At 52.6% G+C, this 20,744-nt stretch overlaps 2 protein-coding genes across 4 annotated transcripts in view; one reads left to right on the forward strand and one right to left on the reverse strand.

Moving 5' to 3' along the window:
- Positions 1-2,896, reverse strand: part of GALNS (galactosamine (N-acetyl)-6-sulfatase) — a 32,937-nt gene extending 30,041 nt beyond the window's left edge. For both annotated transcript variants that reach the window (XM_080643407.1, XM_080643408.1), the window contains exon 1: positions 2,718-2,896. In XM_080643407.1, coding sequence (XP_080499533.1) covers positions 2,718-2,834 — 117 coding nt within the window. In that variant the 5' untranslated portion in view covers positions 2,835-2,896. The remainder of the gene's footprint in view (positions 1-2,717) is intronic.
- Positions 2,897-2,938: 42 nt separating this feature from the next.
- TRAPPC2L (trafficking protein particle complex subunit 2L) lies at positions 2,939-9,959 on the forward strand. Of its 2 annotated transcripts, none has more exons than XM_080643592.1 (5): positions 2,939-3,043; positions 4,489-4,661; positions 6,028-6,115; positions 6,235-6,314; positions 7,275-9,959. In XM_080643592.1, the coding sequence occupies exons 1-5, from the start codon at positions 3,011-3,013 to the stop codon at positions 7,318-7,320; spliced, it is 420 nt and encodes a 139-aa protein (XP_080499718.1). In that variant the 5' UTR covers positions 2,939-3,010; the 3' UTR covers positions 7,321-9,959. The 2 variants fall into 2 exon arrangements, with proteins under 2 accessions (XP_080499718.1, XP_080499719.1); XM_080643593.1 differs by having other exon boundaries at positions 2,971-3,043; positions 4,512-4,661.
- Positions 9,960-20,744: the final 10,785 nt, after the last annotated feature.

Consider the following 20,744-nt stretch of genomic DNA (forward strand, 5'->3'; position numbering starts at 1 on the left):
ACAGGTGCTACCTGTGTAAGTTTGCACTTTCTAGTAGCCTCATGAAAAAGGCAAATAGAAAGACGAATGAGGGCTAACTTACTTTATTTAACTCAATACAGGCATACCTCATTTTATCTGCACTTTGCTTCATTGTGCTTCATAGGTGTTTTGTTTTTATAAACTGAAGGCATGACTCTCCACCAGCAAAAATGTCACGACTCCCTTTACTGTGATACTTGCTTTATTGCGAGACTTGCTCTATTGCAGGGGTCTGAAACAAGACCTGCAAAATCTCTGAAGTATGCATGTATATCCAAAATGTTATTACTTCAACAAACCTTCAATAATCCGGAGGGCACATGACTTGCTTCACATACCCACTGCCACCCTGGGGAGAAGGGGTAGGGGCAGAAACCTCACAGACACAGCACTCAGCTAGAGTCTCACCATTCAAAAGGGACTGCTTGAACAAGCCTTGACAGGGACTCCAGCTTTGAGAAGACTGAATATTGAAACAAAAAGCAAGCATTTCCAAGACTAACGTGTTGTTCATTAGGAAGCAGTTTCCCTACTGGCCGTTAGGATGGACCAGCTGAAGGGCTGCAGAACTTGCTATAGAAGCAGTCATCATTTGAAGAGTTAATGAGACTAAAAATAAGCATGTCCAGTGTTATCTCTGGGTGGTGGAATTATGGATGGGTTTCTATGATCTTTTCAGGTTCATCTGAATGTTGTTAATTCTTCATAATAAAAAATCATTATTATAATAAAAAATTAAGTAAGATTTGTTGTTGTTGTTAATCCTCACCTGAGGATATTTTTTCCCCATTGATTTTTAGGGAGAGTAGAAGGGAGGAAGGGAGAGGGAGGAAAAGCGAGAGAGTGAACGATCAATTTAAGAGAGTCACATTGATTGGCTGCCTCCCGCATGCGCCCGGACTGGGGATCAAACCTACACTGCCCTTGACTGGGAATCGATCCTGCGACCCTTCAGTGCGATATTGGGGTGGGAGGGTGGCAATGCTCTAATCACTGAGAAACACCAGCCAGGGCAAAGTGAGATTGTTTTTTTTTAACATTATTTTTCTTGTACTGAGTCTTCAAAATCTGAGTATATTTTACACACTCGGCACCTCTCCATCCAGACCAGCCAGGGCTGTCCAACAGCCGTGTGAGGCTCCTGGCCTTCGTCCAAAGGCTCCTGTGAGCGTCTTTGCTGGCCTTTTGGGGAACTCTGAGCTATATTTACTCACAACACTTCTGACACCAACTGTGGGGATTTCCACACCAGCCACTTCTCCAACTTCATGGGCACCAGCTGGGAGTCCAACAATTCAGGTCTGTTCTGACTCTATCTACCCGGAGCTTGCCTCAGACCCCACAGGTCAAGGGCTCAATCCCACATGACTGACGCCCTTCAGTCGGCCACAAGTCCTGGGCCTCCGGAACTTCTGACCAACCTGCTCTAAGTTGGGAGTACAGACCTGCTCAAGTTCCACAATTTGCTAGCACAGCTCATAGAACTCAGGAAAGTGCTATATTTACTATTACACGTTGTTATAAAGGAAGAGGTGCCTAGACTGAGGTATGGGGAAGGTGCAAGGAGCTCCCCACTCTCTCCCGCTCCTCCACATGTTCCTGTTGTTTAGGGTTTTTTTTCCCAAAGGAGGTCTTGTTACACAATTGATTGAATCATTGACCTCTGGCGATGGAACTCAATCTCCAGCCACTCACTCTTCCCTCCCTGGAGGTCAGGGCTGTGCTGAAGGCTTCAACCCTCTAATCACGCCTTGGCCTTCTGAGGACCTCATCCTGAAGCTACCCAGGGCCCCAGCCATCTAATTCATGACCACACCACAGACACCACTCTCACTCCAAGAGCTTTAGGAGCTGTATGCTAGGACACTGTCTTTGATCATACTACAGGACCTGACATCACAGCCTGCCCTCTGCCCTGCCTCAGTCCTCACATCACTGTGAGGAGAGCTGGACGGAGAGGACACAGGCTCTAAGAGCTCCAGTAACTTCCCCAAGCTCAGGGGAGTAGGATCTCCAACCCAAGTTTGTCTGCATCCCTACTTTACCAGAATTCCTATTTCACTCAGGTCTGGAAAGGTGCACAGGGGCAGAGTTGCAAAGGGACAAGTGAACCACTCTGTTCCCATGCAGGAATCCTGCTACCTTGCTACTCTCCAAAGGGCTGGCCCGCAAGCGTGACCTTGCGTCTGGGGCTGCACACACACCTGACAGGGGACATTATTCCACTTCAGCTAAAGACCTGACCTTTGACTAGAATTCTCAACAGGGCCAGAGATACTTGCCCAGGTGGACAGGGGCAGCTCTGAGGCAGGGCAGGTGCAGAGAATCGGCAGAGCCTCAGTCTTGGTCAGCTTGTCACTCCCTTCCCTGCCCCTGGACGCATTGGGTGGGAGGGCAGGGTTGAGCAGGGGCTGCTACGAGACTGGTCCTCACCGGGTCAGGGCGGCAGCTGATCTGGGCTGCCCTTTCACTCTTCCAGAGCGGGAGGGGCAAGAAAGGGAATAATGCAGGAGGGATCTTCTCCCAGTCTGGACATCCCTACTCGCCCGCGAGGCTGCAGTCCGCAGGGCCAGGCGCTACCCCTACACCGTCTGACGGCCCTCACGGCGGTTCCTCCCACGGGACTCCCTTACCCACGGCCACCCCCACCTGCCACCCTGTGCGCAGCGTTCTCCCGGAGCCTAGCCCGAACTCACATCGTCCATGAGCAGAAGTAGGATATTGGGTGGCTGTGGGGTGCCACTGGACCCCAGCACCGCTACACTCATCACCAGCAGCAGCCGCCACCTCATCGCCGCAGCAACCGCCGCCATGGCAACCACGCCGGGCGCTGCAGAACCCGGGCGAGCGCCGGGAACAGGGCGGGCAGCTTTTCCGGCAGGGCGACGGGGCGGGGCCAGGCTGGCTGAGTGACAGAAGGGGCGGGACCCGGGCAGCCTCGTGACCGGCTGGGTGGGGTCACGTGACGTGGCCGACCGGGCCTCCCAAGATGGCGGTGTGCGTGGCGGTGATCGCCAAGGAGGTGCGTACGCAGGCGGGTGGCCCCGCAGTGCTCCGGCGCTCGCCGGTACCCCTGCACAGGTCCCGCCCTCGTTCTCCGCCTTCCCACTTCCCTGCCCTGAGGGCCCCGGAGGGACCAGCCCGCGGACTTCGCGGAGCGGACGGCGTCTGGGCGGTCCCGGAAAGGCGCCGCCTACATCCGCTTTTGCAGCTGCGCAAGCGTCATCCCCGGGCGCCCACCAGCCGGGACCTCTTTTCCCGCTCGGACCCGGGCCTCCGCCCCCCTCTGTACCCCCAACCCTCCTGCCCCGGTACCCCTTCTCGCCCCGGAGCCAGCCGCCCACTTCTCCATCCAGCTCCACCGCACGCTCAGGCCACGCCGTCGCCCACTCAGACGAGACACAATACACAGCAGTCACAGTGCTGCTTTAAAAACAAATCAGATCCTGTCACGCTCGCTCCCGCCTAAAGTCTCTCCAGTGCCTCCTCATTGCTACTGTCTGAATAACCCGGTCGCCTCCTCCCCTCCCCCATATATAACACCCTCCACTCCAAAGCAACGGAATTACTTGCAGCTCAGTGACAGGCTCTGCCCTCTCACCTCTGGCCTTTGCACCTGGAACTCCTCTCCCCCAGCCCCCTTTCCCCATCTTCCACCCGCTTCACTGGCCACTATAGATTTAAATCCTTAGAAAGCTGTGTCTGAGTGCTGACACTGAGCTGGGTAGCTGTCCACATGCTCCTATTACAGTGCCCTTCTGTGTCCTCCGTAAGACCAGGCTTATAAGGCGTTCCTGCCTTGAAGCTCCTGGGTGCTGGCTTCCTTCTTAGCTACAGCACGGTATTTATTTGTTGGTGGGATTTGGTGACTGCTTCCACCAAACGTCAGCCTCATTGGAGTAGGGACAGTGTAGTGTTCACTGTATCTGGGCAGCGCCAGGCAAGGGACAGAAGCAGTGAACTGTGACATGAGGAAGCCCCCAGGAAGATGCTGTTAACTCCGAGATTAAGATGGTCAGAAATGGATATGAAGAGATGGAGGGAGGTTTGAACCGAGCCTGGAAGAGTTTAGTGAGAGGGCAGGCCAGTGCCTCTGCTAAGGTGAAGAGATGGCAAGAGGCCAGTAGTAGGGGGCCAGGAGGAGAGCGCATGCTGTGGCTGGGCCCCACAGGAGAGGGAAGTGACCTGTCCAGGTGACAGGTTAGTTGACAGACTGTGCTCAAATCCATTTTTGTGACCATCTTTTTTTTCCTGCCCACCCTAGAGATGCCCCTTTGCAGACAATATGTAGGGCAGTGCCCACAGCAGTCTGGAAAATTAACAAACGGGTTCTAGAGAATGAGTGTGTTCCTGTGGCTAGTTGGCACTTGGCTGGTCCTCCCCCCTAAGTGCTCTGGCCTCCTTTTCATAATCGGTGCACACAGAGCGGATTCACATCACTTCAGTTGCCGTCATCCTCTCTTGCAGAATTACCCTCTTTACATCCGCAGTGTCCCCACGGAGAATGAGCTGAAGTTCCACTACATGGTGCACACCTCCCTGGACGTGGTGGACGAGAAGATCTCTGCAATGGGGAAGGCCCTGGTGGACCAGAGGGAGCTTTACCTGGGCCTGCTGTACCCCACAGAGGACTACAAGGTGTATCCTTCACAGCCAGCAGGGGCCTGTCAGTGGGCTTCTCCCCATAGGGCTGGAATCCAGGGATTCTGCCTGAAGTTGTGTGATGTACTGTAGGATCAGATAACCTTGAAAGGCATTTTGTACCATCACTTGAAAAGAAAAAAGGTGAGGGCTTTCAGCCCAGGGGGAATTAGGGCAGCTTGAGGCTAATTGAGATTTTGCCCTTTTTTCCTTTAATTAGAAGGATAATGTGGGAAAAGCCAGGCTTGAATTACCTAGAGCCGTGGTCGGCAAACTGCAGCTTTCGAGCCACATGCGGCTCTTTGGCCTCTTGAGTGTGGCTCTTCCACAAAATACCACGGCCTGGGCAAGTCTATTTTGAAGAAGTGGCGTTAGAAGAAGTTTAAGTTTAAAAAATGTGGCTCTCCAAAGAAATTTCAATCGTACTGTTGATATTTGGCTCTGTTGACTAATGAGTTTGCTGACCACTGACCTAGAGAATTGTGACCTTGTCAGGTTTATAGAAGAGCTGGGGAAGCTCCTACTTTATGCCTGCAAGGATTTATTTCTCAGCGGGGCCACCAGCTCTGAGCAAGGAATGATTGGTTCACTCATTTCATTGTCAGGTGCAGCCCCACAAGTCACTATAAAATCTTGACCACTCCCTTGGGGCAGATGGCTTGAAACCCATGGAGTTCAAAGATGTTCCCACAAGCAGTAATGTAGCTTGCCCACAGTGATGCTTGCCCGGGAGCCAGTGTTCTATGACAGTGGTTGGCAAACTGTGGCTCGCGAGTCACATGCGGCTCTTTGGCACCTTGAGTTTTTAGCAAAGGCCAGCTTAGGAGTACCCTAATTAAGTTAATAACAATGTACCTACCTATATAGTTTAAGTATAAAAAATTTGGCTCTCAAATTTCAATCGTTGTACTGTTGATATTTGGCTCTGTTGACTAATGAGTTTGCCGACCACTGTTCTATGAGATGAAGTGGCCTTTAGAGGTGTAGACACTGCAGGCAGGATTTGTCCTTTGTGAAATCTCTAGTTTATCACTTAACACTACCAAGCTAAGCATTGATTCATAAAGAGGGCAAGGCCTGGGCAGGACAGTCTTGGAGTTGGAATCAGGATGGGGTTTAGCTGCCTGCCCTTTGCTTCTCTAGTAAACACCAGAAGCTGCCCCCAGGAGGTGTCTAGTCACACCCAGCAAGACAGGCCCAGCCTGGGGCATTTCCTGTGATGCAAGGTTTGCCATGTTTCTCCAAAGGGGCTTTGGAGCCAGGGGCACGCACAGATGGCCCTCTGCTTTCACACTCTAGTGCGGCTGTTTCATGTTTGTCACAGAGTCCCTGTGTTGACAGCTTGTTCCCTAACCAGCTGTGCAGATATGGCTATGTGACCAACTCCAAGGTGAAGTTTGTTATGGTGGTGGATTCTTCCAACACAGCGCTTCGTGACAATGAGATTCGCAGTGTAAGTGCAGGGGGTCTGTAAGCGGTGCCTGGGGCTGTTTGTTTAAAAATGTTGAGAGGCAAAAAATATGGCAGTAATCATGTGTACATGTGAATTAAAAATGTTGGTTCTTATTGCAGATGTTCCGGAAGCTGCACAACTCCTATACAGATGTGATGTGTAACCCCTTCTATAACCCAGGGGACCGCATTCAGTCCAGGTGGGCCTACTATCATGTTTGCTACCTTCATTTGTAGGCCCTGCCTTGCTAAAAGGCAATGATTTTGAAAGTAAGGGAGGGAAGGTCTTTTTAAGCAATGCACACTGTTCTCCTAAGGCAGCAATTCTGAAGCAGCAGAACTCTATTTTTTCAAGCAAACTCTCACCCATATCTCCAACATATAAAACAGATGGGACTTGGGGGACAGAGCTCGCCCATTTGGTTTCCCATGTGCGCCCAATAGGTACTGGAGCACCATCACAGAACTCAGTGAGGGCTCAGGCATATGGACAGGAGCCTTCTGGGAAAACATCCTCCTGTTGCTGCCTAATTTTGTCTTTGATATTGAACTAGAATGGTGAGGAAATTGGATTGCAGATATCTTCAAATAGTCTTTTAATTTTGGAATGTCACGAAGTTGCTTCAGAAAGAAGCATTCACACACTCCAAGCCTGCTCCTGGGAATTCCGTACATTTCTAGACACGCTTCCCAAGGGGCTTCTTGCAGCCTGTAGGTGAGAGGACACTATAGTGACCTGAGCCAGGCCCTTTCTCTGGTGCCTGTGATACTGTGTTTTGGGTCATCTTGGGCCCCAGCGGGGAGAAGCCAGTGCTGTTATGTAGAACCTATGTCTCCTGGGCTGTTTGGGGCAGTGACAGTCACTGTTCTCACTGCACTGCAGCCCTGCACGCCCACACTGCAGCTCCTCCTCCCTGTCTGGAAATCCAGCGGGCAGGACCTTGGGAAACCTGAAGGGAAGTGGGAGGCAGGAGACTTAGATTCTCGTTGCCAGGTATGGCAGGACACACGTCCTGGCCTCTTAGCTAAGTTCACTTACCTGGATGTTAAAGACAGACTCCCAGAGAGGCGTGGGACTCAGGCAGTGCCACAGAGCCTGCCTCTGGGCAGCGGGTGGAGGGCCAGGTCTCTTCTCTCAATTGGACTGTTTCTCTTTGCAGGGCCTTTGATAGCATGGTGACATCTATGATGATACAGGTCTGTTGAGTGAGAAGATTGCTGCCTGTTGAGTGAAGAGAAGTGCTTTGTACATAACTGTATTGTGTAGATGTGTATTTATTATCATTTACCCCACATGGAGACAAGGCCAGGTGGGGTGCATGTCAACTAAAGGTCTTGTGACATCAGATTTGGTGTTTTCCTTCTGCCGACGGTTTAACTAGAGAGAGTTTAATGCAGGACTTTTCAGGGATGGGGGCAGACAGAGGTCAGGGACAAGATAGTGGGGAACTGTTGTTTCCACAGGCACGAAGGGGCAGTGGGAGCTGGTTGATAGGAGCCCACAGAGCTTTGGCCATGGGGCAGCCTCTCTGTCCCACCGGCTGCTCTTGTGGCGCCCTCCAGTGGCTGACCTGGTGGGGTTCTGTATAAGACCTCCGTGGCGGGATTTAAAACTCCCTCCACAGGGAAAAGTTCTCTTTCTGGTCTTGCATCAGCCTGATGTCTGGACTTGGCCCAACCTTGAGAGGCAGCTGTTAAGAGATCTAGGCCCCTTCATGTAACTGCAGCATCTCACATGTGGCTGTTGCTTTCTGAGCACGAAGGAGCCTCTTCCATCTGTTGGTGCACAGTGTTTCTAGTGGCTTGGGGGCTGGCCGGGGTTAGGCTCTGAGTCCCCTGCTGCGCCTCAGGCTAGAGGGCAAACTGCCTGCAGGGGGCTTACATTTGAGGAGGAGCTGATGTAATTAGATGTCTACAATCTGTGTCCCCAGAGGCTTGCTCAGCCAAGTCCAGAGCACAGTCCTAATAGTTGACTGTGGCTGACGTGTCAGCCCCTTCTGGGGTCAGGCAGCCAGGTTCTTTGCCATTTTTGTGTCCTGTGGAGTAGGAGAGGCGACAGGGACCTGCTGAGTCTGAGCCCCACCCGCACAGTCTGCTCCAAGTTGTATTCAGCGCACACAGCTGTTGGCTAGCTTCTTGAGTCAGCGCCCAAGACAGTCCTTGAGTCCCTCCCTCCCACCCTGAGTCACTGGGGAGAAGGTCTCTGACCAGGAGGAAGGTGGCTCAGATTCTTGGGAGAATGGGTTGTAACATTGGTGAGCCTATGGAACTGGGCTGGAACTGGGAAATGAACTTTTCTCTGCACCCTTTTGGATTTCCTTCCCTTCTAACAAGCACAGGATTACTTTTTTAAGTTACAGAAATGAAAAGAACCATAGCTAGGAATGTGTGTTAAAAAAATATCCCAGTCCCCCTCTCCTGCCTCACTGCTGGTGGAAGTGGAAAACCTAGAGTAGGGCTGAGAAGTAGCAAGCAGGTGTTGGTTGCAATGCCAGTGGGCAGTTGGCCCCCTCTCACAGGATTTCTTCCCTGCAGTCCATGGTTGAGGTTTTGATAGTGATCTCTCCTGCCTGAGTAGTGGCTCTGATGGATTGCAAGTTGCCGACCCAGTATCCATTCTTCCTTGCTTCCTTACTCACTTCCCCAGTGTTATTGAGGACAATTGACTAGATAAAAGATACTGCCTACCTTTCATAGCACACAAGGAAAGGTAGTTTTTATGGCATATAAGAGGTACCGAGGTGGGTGGGCAACTGAGTACACGGCTGGCTTTCTCAAGCGGGAGGGAGACAAAAGCTCCCGACTGCACTGAACTCCAGTTCCGGGCGAGACTTTGGGGACCCAGACTCATTCGGGGAGAAACTGGACTGTCTGGCAGCGGGCAGAACTTGAAGGCAGCTTTCTCTCAGAGGTGCTTGCAGAGATTACTACAGGACACTGAGACACAGGGGCCTCATAGGGCAGGGCTGACGGGAAACCAATGCTGTCTGCTCTGCCCTTAGACTCCGCCCCATACAAGCTGAGCACAGAGGCTCTTGCAAGTCTTGTCTCATAAGGGTGTCTCCAGCACAGAAGTTCTCCCAGCATAGACACAGCTGATCCTCACAGCCAATTGGCCTGGAGGTCAATTCCTCCCAGTGATACCAACAACAATCAAGGCTTAACTACAACAAGACTGTGCACACAGCCCACAAAGGGGGGCACCAAGAGTGTCCACCTCAGGTAACTGGGGAGGCTGAGCCACTGGGCCCTATAGGACACCTAGCACACAAAGCCACTCTATCAACTCAGGGAAGCAACCAAAATGCGGAGACAAAGAAACAGATCACAAATGAAAGAAATGGAGGAAAGCAAACAATTGGATATAGAGTTCAAAACCATGGTTATAAGGTTTTTCAAGAATTTTCTAGAAAAGGCCGATAAATTTAGCAAGACCCTCGAGGATATGAAAAAGGACCAACTAGAAATTAAGCATACATTGACTGAAATAAAAAATATACAGAGATCTAACAGCAGACTAGAAGATCACAAGAATCAAGTCAAAGATTTGGAATACAAAGAAGCAAAAAACACTCAATTGGAAAAGAAAAAAGAATCCAAAAATATGAAGATAGTGTAAGGAGCCTCTGGGACAACTTCAAGTGTACCAACATCAGATTTATGGGGGTGCCAGAAGAAGAGAGAGAGCAAGATACTGAAAACCTATTTGAAGAAATAATGACCGAAAACTTCCCCCACCTGGTGAAAGAAATAGACTTACAAGTCCAGGAAGCACACAGAACCCCAAACAAAAGGAATCCAAAGAGGACCACACCAAGAACCATCATAATTAAAATACCAAGAGCAAAAGACAAAGAATATTAAAAGCAGCAAGAGAAAAACAGTTAATTACCTACAAGGGAGCACCCATACGATTGTCAGCTGATTTCTCAACAGAAACTATGCAGGCCAGACGGGAGTGGCAAGAAATATTCAAAGTGATGAATAGCAAGAACCTACAACCAAGATTACCCAGCAAAGCTATCATTCAGAATTGAAGGGCAGATAAAGAGCTTCACAGACAAGAAAAAGCTAAAGGAGTTCACCACCACCAAACCAGTATTATATGAAATGCTGAAAGGTATTCTTTAAGAAGAGGAAGAAGAAGAAAAAGGTAAAGATAAAAATTATGAACAACAAATACGTATCTATCAACAAGTGAATATAAAAATCTGATGAACCGAATAAACTGGTGAATATAATAGAATCAGGGGCATAGAAAGGGAGTGGACTGACAATCCTCGGTGGGGAAAGGGGTGCGGGAAGAGACTAGACAAAAATCGTACACCTATGGATGAGGACAGTGGCGGGGGGGCGGTAAGGGCAGAGGGTGGGGTGGGAACCGGGTGGAGGGGATCTATGGGGGAAAAAAGAGGAACAATTGTAATAATCTGAACAATAAAGATTTATTAAATTAAAAAAAAAAAAAAAGACTGTCAGTAGGACCTTAACAGAAAAGCCAACACACATGAGGAGTATATCAAGACCAACGCAGATTCCCCCTGCTGAGGCCTAAGGTGCTGAGCTGGCAGGAGGTGGTGTCATCTGCCAGGTGCTACATAATCTGCAGCTCAGGTAACCACATCTGGTGGCATGCCTCACCTGCAGCCCCACTGCTCATGGTCCTGACCACGCTCAGAAATTCCTCGACCAAGCCTGGCTCTGCCCTGGGCTGCTGGGTGACCTTGGCAAGGTTCCTGACACTCAGACTTTCCACTTACCTTTTCACTGGAGGGGGAAGGGACTTAACACAATAGAAATTTACTCTCAGTTCTGGAGGCCCGAGTCAAATCAAGGTGTCAGCAGAGTGGGTCCTTCTGGCCCTTCTGAGGGAGGATCCATTCCAGGCTCCTCTCCAGCTTCTAGTGGCAGCCAGTGATCCTTGGGGCTTCCTGGGTTTCTTTGCTGGAAGCTCACAGGTGGTCTGCACAGGCCCCAGAGCCCACCAGACCCTCGTGGCATCCAGGACACAGCGCCTCCCAAGGCATCAAACCCTAATCTTGTTCTCCACCTTCTCAAGATCCCCACTTAGTTCTAAACTGTCCAGGCACAGCTATGGCCACTTGATGTGTCACTGTTGAGCAAACATCTCTCCCTTCATGAGATGAGATCCAGTTTTGGAGGAGTGCCTCCCCAGTGCCACATGCAAGACAAACCCTTTGGGGTGTGGGGTGCATCCACCCCTTCCCTGCTGCCCAGTAGGTGTGCCAAGAGATGCTGGGAGATAGAGAAGGGTCAGGCTGGGCAGTGTGTCAACCTCTGTGTGTCAGCCTCCCTCTGCTGCATTCCTGGCACCTCAGGGGTTAATGGCTTAATGTAGAGAAGCTCAGAGCAAGTCCACGCACCCCAGCACCCCAGCGTCCCCACTTCAAGGTGCCCTGGTGACTCATGGGGCTCACGCACCTTGATGACCTGGCCCTGGAAGATGCTCTTGTCCAGGCCCACAGCAGCCTGGGCTGAGCTCTCAGTAGCAAACTTGATGTAGGCATAGCTGGGGTGAAATAAGGGCTGGTAAGGGCCAGCCCAGGTCACCCATGCCGGGCAGTTCCCTGGGTGCCCAGCCCCCTCCTCAAAGCCCTGTACTGACCCTTTGGGGTGTCCAGAAAACTTGTTGCGCAGGGTGGTGACCTGCTGGACCTCCCCACAGATGTTGAAGTAGGCCTCCAGCTCCTCAGTAGTGACCCCATAGTCCACCTGACACAGGCACGGCCTGATGAGGGCGCTGTTGCAGAGGCCTCCCCCTCTGGGGCCTCCTCCCTGAGCCTCCCCCTGTTGGCCCCCCTGCAGAATGTTTTCTTGGTAAAGAGGGGTTGACTGGAGCCCAGGGTGGGGGAGTTGGCCCAGGCCTCTGTGGTGGACTGGGGACTGAGATGAACACCCTCATGTGTTAGGCAACACCCCATGTTTATTTGGCCTGTGCAGAGTGTGTATGGCTTTATAAAGTGGAGTTTGTTGCCAATGATTGACCAACTGGGAGATTTCATGTGGAAATCCTGACTCCCAGCTCAGTTGGAGAATCAGAACACAACCATACAGGCCCACCAGCCCTTCCCACCTCTTTAGACCCACCCTCTATCTTCTTCCCTTAGGCCTGTGTGGCTTTGAGTTTGCCCCCATACATGTCCCTTCCTTTTTTAAAAAAAATATGTTTTTATTGATTTTAGAGAGAGCGGAAGGGAGAGAATAGAGAGAGAGAAACATCGATGAGAGAGAAACATCAATTGGCTGCCTCCTGCACATCTCCTACTGGGGATCAATCCAGGCGTGTGCCTTAACCAGAAATAGAACCTCTTGGTGCATGGGTCGATGTTCAACCACTGAGCAACACTGGCTGGGCCGGGTCCCTTCCTTTAATCCTCACAGCCAGGAGGAAGAAGCAGACCTGAAGTGGCCCCTGAAAAGACCCCATCTCACTCCCCTTCTGCCCTCACGTTGCCCACATAGATGGATCTGTGGTCCATTTCTACCTTCTCAGGGATCCCAGAGCAGGGGCAGCCTGCAGAGAGCAGCCTCAGGACAGGGGTGGGCCGGGCTCTGGGCAGCTGCTAAGGGCAGTCACCTCATGTTTATGGCTCACTTCTTACTCCTGGGGAGAGGTCCCCCCTTGGGCCTGTTCCAGAAGGACTTACTATCATCTGCTGGGCCAACACTCCTTGTGAGCTGGCCCTTTCTCAGCAGCAGCTCACAGCCCATCCTGATTTACAGACTCGGGGGCCTGCCCACCCACCCAGCACAGACCTAGCTGCCTCCTCTTTTCTGGCCTGGCCCTGTGCCCTGGGCAGCTCTGGCCCCTGGGCCTGCTCCTTGGCCCGCAGCTTCAGTTTGATGGCCTCCAGCTCCTGCTAGCATACAGCCCAAGCTGAGCCCCAAGGCAGGACACCTCAGGCTCCTCTTGAGGGAGGACAGAGGGAGGCAGGCCTGATCCCAGTGGTCCTCAGGGTTGGTGAGCCATCAGGAACATGCTAGGGGCTTCTCCAAGAGGAATGGGCCACAGAGAAGCTCCTATAATCCTCCCCCAACAGACAAAGGCCCCTCCAGGCCAGACAGGTTGCCCTGCTCCCTCCAGCCCATGCAGGGATGGGCATTCCCACTACCCTCTTCCAGGCAAGGGACCGTGGCCTCTCACCTCCGAGGTCAGAGCTGCAGTAGTTTATCTCCTGCCCCCACCACCTGCCCTCATACACAGGGTGCCCAAGGTCCCCGGCCAGCCTCCACCTGATGCTCCAAGCAGCTGTGTTCCACGAAGCTGTTACCTGGTCAGGTACTGGGTGCTCGGCCAGGTCCTCAGACAGATCCTCCCTCTCCAGTAGAAACAGAGGGAAGCCTGTATCTTCCTCATTGTCCTCCACTTTCCCAGGCCCCTCCTCTTCTTTTCTGTCCGCACCCTCTGGCTCCAGAGGGGTCTTCTCAGTCCAGCTTCAGAGCCCCCAGCCTTGGGCCCCGGGGTCCGAGGAAACCCTCTGGAGCCAGGCCTTGGTGGGGGGTGGAAAGAGAGCATGTCTAGAAAGGCCAGATGCGTGAGGAGGAAGTGAAGGGCAAGGCAGGCAAGGCCTCCAATGCTCACTTCTACACCAGCACCTACTGGCGCCCTCCTTGGGTTTAAGCCCCCTCCAGGCCAGCTGTTCCCTCCCACTAAGCACTTAAAAGGCCTCCAGCTGCAGCCAAGCTCCAGCCCTGGCTTCTGGGCCCTGAGTAGTCAAAGGCCGTGGAGTTTACTGGCCCGTCTGCTTCTTACTCACTGGGCAGGAATCTCTAGGACTCTCAAGCTGGAAAGAGGAGTGTAGCTGAGGCAGAGTCCAGGGGGGCCTCCCCTACGTCAGCTCAGCCAGGCTTGCTTCAAGGCCTGAGCTACGGGCAATGACAACCCAGGAAGCTCACTGGAGCCGCCAGTCCACACACCTCAATCAGTGTTATACTTCCAGTGATAGGCCACTGTTAAGATGACACAGACATGAACAAATTACCCGAGTGCACAGAGGGCGGAAGGATGGTATAGGGTTCAGAGCAATCTTCCTGGAGGAGGTGGCATTTGAGCCCGATTTGATGGACTGGGTCAGAGAGAGCTGGGGTCAAGGACGGCCTGGGCAGAGGGAACAGCTTGAGCAAAGGCCTGAAGGGGTGAGGACAGGGTGGTTGCCCAGGGGTCAGAGGTCTACCTATGTCCCTTTTCATCCATCCATCCATCCATCCATCCATCCATCCATTCCCCATGGACCCTCCCTTCCCCCACTCCAGTTCTGGACCACCTTTTAGGTAGGAGCTACTTAAACTAAGGCAGAATCCTGCTCTGGCTACAGGACACAATGGTTGAATTATGTGCAGATCAGGCAATGGGTCTTGGGCACCTGCAGGCAATTTATAAAGCTTGCTTCTTCCGCCTCTACCGCTCCTCACTGCTGCCCGTGGAGGGCAGCTGCAGGCCCGTGTCCCTGTGTGCCCTGGTCTCCTCCATCTGTCCTCGCCTGGCTCAGCCTTGGTGGAGCTCCCGTTGTGGCTTTTCTGTCCTCCTGACATTTTTATGGGGGGCCCCCCTAGTGTGTTTGCCTACCACAGGCCATAACTGGTAGGTCCAAGTTGGGCTCATTTGGGTCCCGTCCCTGGGGATTTGGAATTGGGGGGAGAGTTGCAGGCCACAGTGGAGCTGGGGTAGCATTCCTCACCCGGTGGGGGTGGCGGGGGCTGCAGGTGTGAGGGGATGAGACATTGTCCTGGAAGTGGGGACACTTGTGGCTCCCACCCCAGCCCTGGAAAGCGTGGGCCCCTGCCTCTTTGTCTGACTTCCCTTTCCCTTACTTTACCCGGTTCTGTTCTCACTGCCATTGAGGCTGAGCTGAAGACTGCATGGTGTCCTCTTGGTCCCCGAAGAAGGTGGTCTCCAGGCAGATTCTCATGGCCCCAGGCTGTGGTCCTGTATGCACAGGCCTCCCAGCTCAAATGCAGGTCCTTGACTCTCCCCTTTTTCCGTCTCCACACTTACATGTGTCCGCACTTACAAGTGCACGACTCCAGGGGGCACTATTGCCACTGTACTTCTACTTCTACTTCCAGGGAGCCTCCCTGACTGTTCCTCCTCCTTCTTGTGGCCACTGTGCCTGGACTCACCCGCTGTCTGTCCCGTATAAATGACACATGCTCAGGTCTCTCCTGACAGGCCACAGTGCCTCAAGGCAGCGTCCAAGTCTGCACTGAGGGCAGGGCTGGCTGGACAGGGATGGAAGTGCAGCCGCAGCCTGTCTTTCTTCCCTAACACGAGGCAGTTGGTCCCCTCCCTCTTGTGGGTCTGAGACCCCATGGAGGGCCTCTGGTCAGAGCCCTTCCCTCTACTTCCACGTGGGAGGCAGGACATCGCAGTGCTGTGTCCAAGCCGAGAGCCGCTGGACTCTGGCCCGGGCCCGGCAGCTTCCCTCTGAGCTCAGCCCCTGCAATGGAAAAACGTTGTCATCCCACTCTATGCCGAGATTGCTGACACACCAAGCCCAGCTGGGGCTCCCGCCAGCCGCCTGGCGTGGGGACAGCCTCGCCTCCACACTGGCCTTTCCAATGATGCCTTTCAAAATACACCATGTTCCAAACCTGGGCCCGAGTATTAATAACATCCCTCCCTCAGGGGCTGCCTGTGAACCAGGAGTGCTGAGTACTGGGCGCCCAACTCTGGATGGGACCTGCCCCAGGAACTGGGGCACCATGGCTGACACCCTGGCTCCTTAGGATCAAGGTGTCCCTTCCCTTAGTGTCCATGCTCAGGGTCTTATGGGAGGTGCCTGGCACTACCACAGGCAGTGGGGCTTGGGGCCCAGGAAGCCATGGGTGTCATTTGGGGTCCAAGGTCATCCAGATCACCTTGAGGACGCAACCTTTGAAAGTTCACCATACAGGAGGCTGGGGGTGGACTGAACAGGGGTCTGCCCGCGTCCCATACACACTCCAATGTATGTCATACGGTTGTTCACTTGCTTGGGGCAGGGCCTTGTCTCTCTTGCTTGGAACTTAGAAAGTCCCCAACACATTTGGTGAATAATGTGTGAAACAGGACAGCCCAAGTCGCCATGAACTCAAGGAGAGGCAGAGCCGTGATGGCAAATGTTGGCTTTATTACACGACACAGAGGTAACTGACGTGACCTGAATTATAACGTCTTACAGTGTCCAGGTCAAATAGAGTACATCAGAGGACACGCGACAGGGACGGCATGCCACGGATCCTACACAGCGCGAGGAAAACCCGTTACAGGAAAACGACCCAACACTCATTGTCCAACTCCTTTTGGGGAATTTAAAAAATAAAAAGAGAAGAAAGAGGAAGTGGAAAATCAATGTGTTCCCCACGAGGTTGTGTGAGGCTGTGCCCTAGTCCCATTTCCACGCCCAAACCCCTCAGCCTGTGAAGGATGCAGTGGGTGAGCTGACAGCTGGCCTGGCTGGGCCCCCTGTCCAGGTTGGGAGCAAGGGCACCCAATGCCTTCATTCTAATATTTAAATACCAGGCCCCAGTTTGAGTCCTAACATTGCATTACTGCTACGAGGGGTCTGTGGGGTAGCACTCCAGGGGCCAGCCGAATTGAAACAAAAGGAAGAGAAGCATGCAAGATAGTGTTTTCTGGAACTTTGGGCGACCAGTACAGGTTGCTGTCACAGGCATCCAGCTCCCCCAGGCCTTATCCACGAGGTGTCCAGAGAGCAGACAGGTCCCCAGAGTCCAGCTCCTGCACCCCTTCTGCTTTCCTACTCTCCCTCCTCTCCTGCCAGCAGAGCCATAACCCAGGACCTTGATCCCAGTCACATTTTTGGAAACTGCCCCATGTGGCATGGAGGCCTGTGGAAATGGGCTGATGGGGCTAGGGAGAGCTGGGCAGGGGGCCCCTACTGGGCCTCTAGGTTCCCAGGCATACCTACCACCATCAGCCAAATTCAGCCTGGGCAGGGCCTGTTCCTGCATCATTCAGAGCTCTGAAGAGCTAACTTCCAGCTGTCCAGGACCCCAGGATGGAAGATGGGAATGGGAGTGGGGCAGTGTGACCATGAGCACTCCGGGAGAAGAGGGGCTCCAGGAGCTGGTGTCTTGAGGGAAGTCAGCATTGGGTTCTTTCTTCCCCTCCTTTCCTTGGGACAGTGGCCCCTGGAGACATTGTAGCTCATGCTACAATGTCAGGGTTTTGCCAGGGAAATGTGCTCACCCTGACTGGTGGCTCTGGTCACAGGGTCCCTGAGCAGGTATATGGGCCACTTCCCAACTCACACTCTTGGCCCATGGCCACCATACTTTCCAGGTAGGCCCAGACTGGCCAGAGCTATTGCTAGGACTTCGGTCCAGTCTGCCCATATGCCTGTCACAGAACCTTATCTATCTCTGGAGCAGGTTTGGACCTCCCCACAGATGTGAGAAAGCTTAGGTCATGGGAGGATCCAAAGCACCCTCGAGCTTTGGAACACGAAGGGGGTTGGTGGTGCTACTAATGGTTCAGTGGCTGCAGAGGTGGATGGATTGAGATATGGTTGTATGCGTTAGATTGGAGGAGGGATGGATAGAAACATGCATAGGGATGAATGGTGGAGAGACAAGCCGATGGGTGAAAGGATGAATGGGGGAGGATGGGATCAAGTGATGGTTGGGATATAGTAATGGATGGATAGATGGATGGATGAGTAGATGGATGGATGAATGGATAGATGGGCGAATAGATGGATGGGTGGTCATATGAATAGATGGGTGAGTCAGTGGGTGGATGGATGAATGGATAGCCAGACACATGACTGAACTGGACAAAAGGATGAATTGATGAAAAGAGAGAATCAATAAATAACTGTAGATGGGCTGAGGGGATGGGCAGAATGATGGCTGGACATGCTAGCTAGAGTGGGCTGGGATAGGCAAGATGGGTGGACGACAGAGACAAGGCTTTGGTGTCATTTTGAGGATATATTTGGAAAAACTGGCAAACAGGACAAAGTTAGGGCCTGAGCTGATCCCTCTCCACCTCGTTGCTGGGATAAAACCAAAACCAACACCTCCCTGTCCCTTCCCTGTCCATCTCCCTCTTCCATTGAACCGCTTGGGGCCTTGATGAGTGACCCCATTTGCCAAGCCCACAGGAGAGCCCCCTCCTGGGAGTCTGGCTTCTCTTATCCCACAGCTCTAACCCTCCTGGACCCTGGAGGTTTTCTCCAGTTTTTCTCTTTGCCCTGGTCCTGGCTTCCCTGTGTCCTGGTGAGCCTGGGGATGGGGCCCTCTCTATTCAGATGAGCTCTGGGGTATGCCAGCCTGTCCATTCATGTAATGGGAGGAGCTGGTCTTTGCCAACCGAATACCCCCCAGACACCACCTGGGATGGTGACACATCCTAAGAGAAAGACCAGCCTGGGTCCAGGACAGGATGGAAAATAAGGAGATGAGAGGAGGGGATGGGAAATGTTGAGGGTCACACACCAGGGTACTTTCCACATGGGGGTGAAGGAGAGGGGCCTGGTGTCAGCACGCATCCTGCTGTCCCTTGCCTGTGGGCTGTGGGCCCTGGCTGCCGCCTTCCTGTCATAGTTTTGGCCTCAGGAGGTAAAGCTGCCATTTTGGTTTGGAGGGAAGGAGGCGCTTCGAGAGCTGCACCTCACCGAGCTTTTGGGTCTCCTGAGTGGCGGTGGCTTGTGGAGAGGAGTCCCTGGCAGCCACACCCCTGGTCAAAGCTCAGGAGGTACCAGGGCAGAACAGCCCCTGAGCAGACAGCAGGAGGCTAGATCCCCTCGTTGCACAAGAAAGGCAGTGCTCCAGGTGCAGATACAGGTGCTACATGGACACTCATGTTTAGCGTCACTAGTCCAAGTCCTAATGCAAAAGCTCTGATCCCCCACCCCAAGCTATTGATTCCATATTTGGTTGTGAGGTCTTTGGCCACATAGGGCCTAAGCACAGCGATAGATAGAAACACCAGCTCTCTGAGCATGGAAGGGGGATGCCAGCACCTTCCTCACACCTCCCTGGGCAGGAGGAGTAGGAGGAGCTGCCTACTTGGCTGACACAGCCTTCACCAGCTCAGCACCCTCCCGCCCACTCTGGGCCTGGCTTCCTCACTGTAATCCCCACCCCACCTTGCTGCCATCCCCTGATCCTAAGGATGCTCTAGGCCCGCAGGGCTCTGCCCTTGGGCCTATGGCCAGTCGCTCATGCTAGGTTTCTGCAGCCCCGCTAGTGGTGGCATCTTGGAATATGGGATCTGGATGTGAGAACCACACCAGGAAACCTTTTGTAGATGGCTTGAGGGCACCCTCTTCCCGATTGCTGGGATGGGAGGGGCTGTCCCACCTCAGGCCCTCTGCCCGTGGTTCAGACCTGGAGGTTGGTCTGACCTGGACGTTGCCAGCTGACCAACATGCTAGTGTCCCTGGCAAACTTGCTTGTCCCCAAAGTGGGGCCATGCAAGGGGAAGGGAAATAGAGGCCTTCAAGGCAAATCTGTAGGTCTCCAGGTGAGGGGCTTCTCCATCAGACCATCAGCCTCACCCCCAAGTCCAGAAGGCAGGGATGTGAGTGATTAGGGGCCTTAGCCCTCTTCCACCAGACCCCCAGTATGTCCAGGGCAGATACTCTCCAGACACCACGTTTAGCAGCAAACCTTATGGGAACAGAGTCCAAAGCGCCCACCTCCAGGGGGAAGCAAACCCATTTCACTGCACATCCGAAGCTGCCGTTTTAATAGGTGCAACGCTTAGAAGAGAGAAAGACGGCAGGCTGGAAACACGACAGCAGCCTTTGCTGTCTTGAGAGCCCAATTCCCAAACTGGTCCTTGCTTTTCTGAAATCCACAAAAGCAAACCTCTGAGAGTGTGACGGACCCACTCACCAGGCATTGGAGATAGTGGCTGGAATGGGGAACTTTCTGGAGGATAAAATAGATCTATCTTGGAATTAGGTCTATTTCAGAATTAGGTTTTCACTGTCAGGTGTTGTTCTGGGGTGGCACCTGGTCTGTGGCAACCAGATGAAATCCATCTTTTCAATACTCAAAGAATGAATTCTTACAACTCTGAAAAAAAGATAACAATAATCAAACAAACCCATTGCTCCCCGTAGAACCACAGTTCAGATTTCTTTGAAAATCGATTTCCTACACTTGACATACTTCTGCAGTTTCTCTTAATTTTTTTTATTTGGCAAACATCTCTTCTTTATTATCATCATGAATATCATTATTTGGACCTCTGCAAGGACTATATACATTCACATTAACGTACACTATTGACTTCTTGCCTCTTGGTGGGGCCCCCCAGGAACCCCGGTTTCAGTAGCTGGTCACTCTCCATATTGCACTCCAGTCCTGGGAACTTCTCACAGCGATGCAAGAAAATGCCAGATCATGGACCATGCTGCTGTTTGTTCTCCATTGAGCACAGGTGAGAATTCCTTACTCCTTTATTTCCTCCTTGAGATCGCTTGGGGGAGTTGAGTGGGGAAGGGAGGACAGAGCTAGAGTGAGGGGACATCCCCACTGATGATCAGCTGGACAGAAACGTGAGGTTATACACAGCTGACTAAGTCTCCAGAAGGCGTGGAGAGGGCAGACTGTTCTTGTTTGGAGTTTTCTTTCTTTTTCTTTTTTTTTTTTTT

This window comes from Plecotus auritus, assembly GCF_963455305.1.
Source record: "Plecotus auritus genome assembly, chromosome: 10".
NCBI classification, from domain to species: Eukaryota; Metazoa; Chordata; class Mammalia; order Chiroptera; family Vespertilionidae; genus Plecotus; species Plecotus auritus.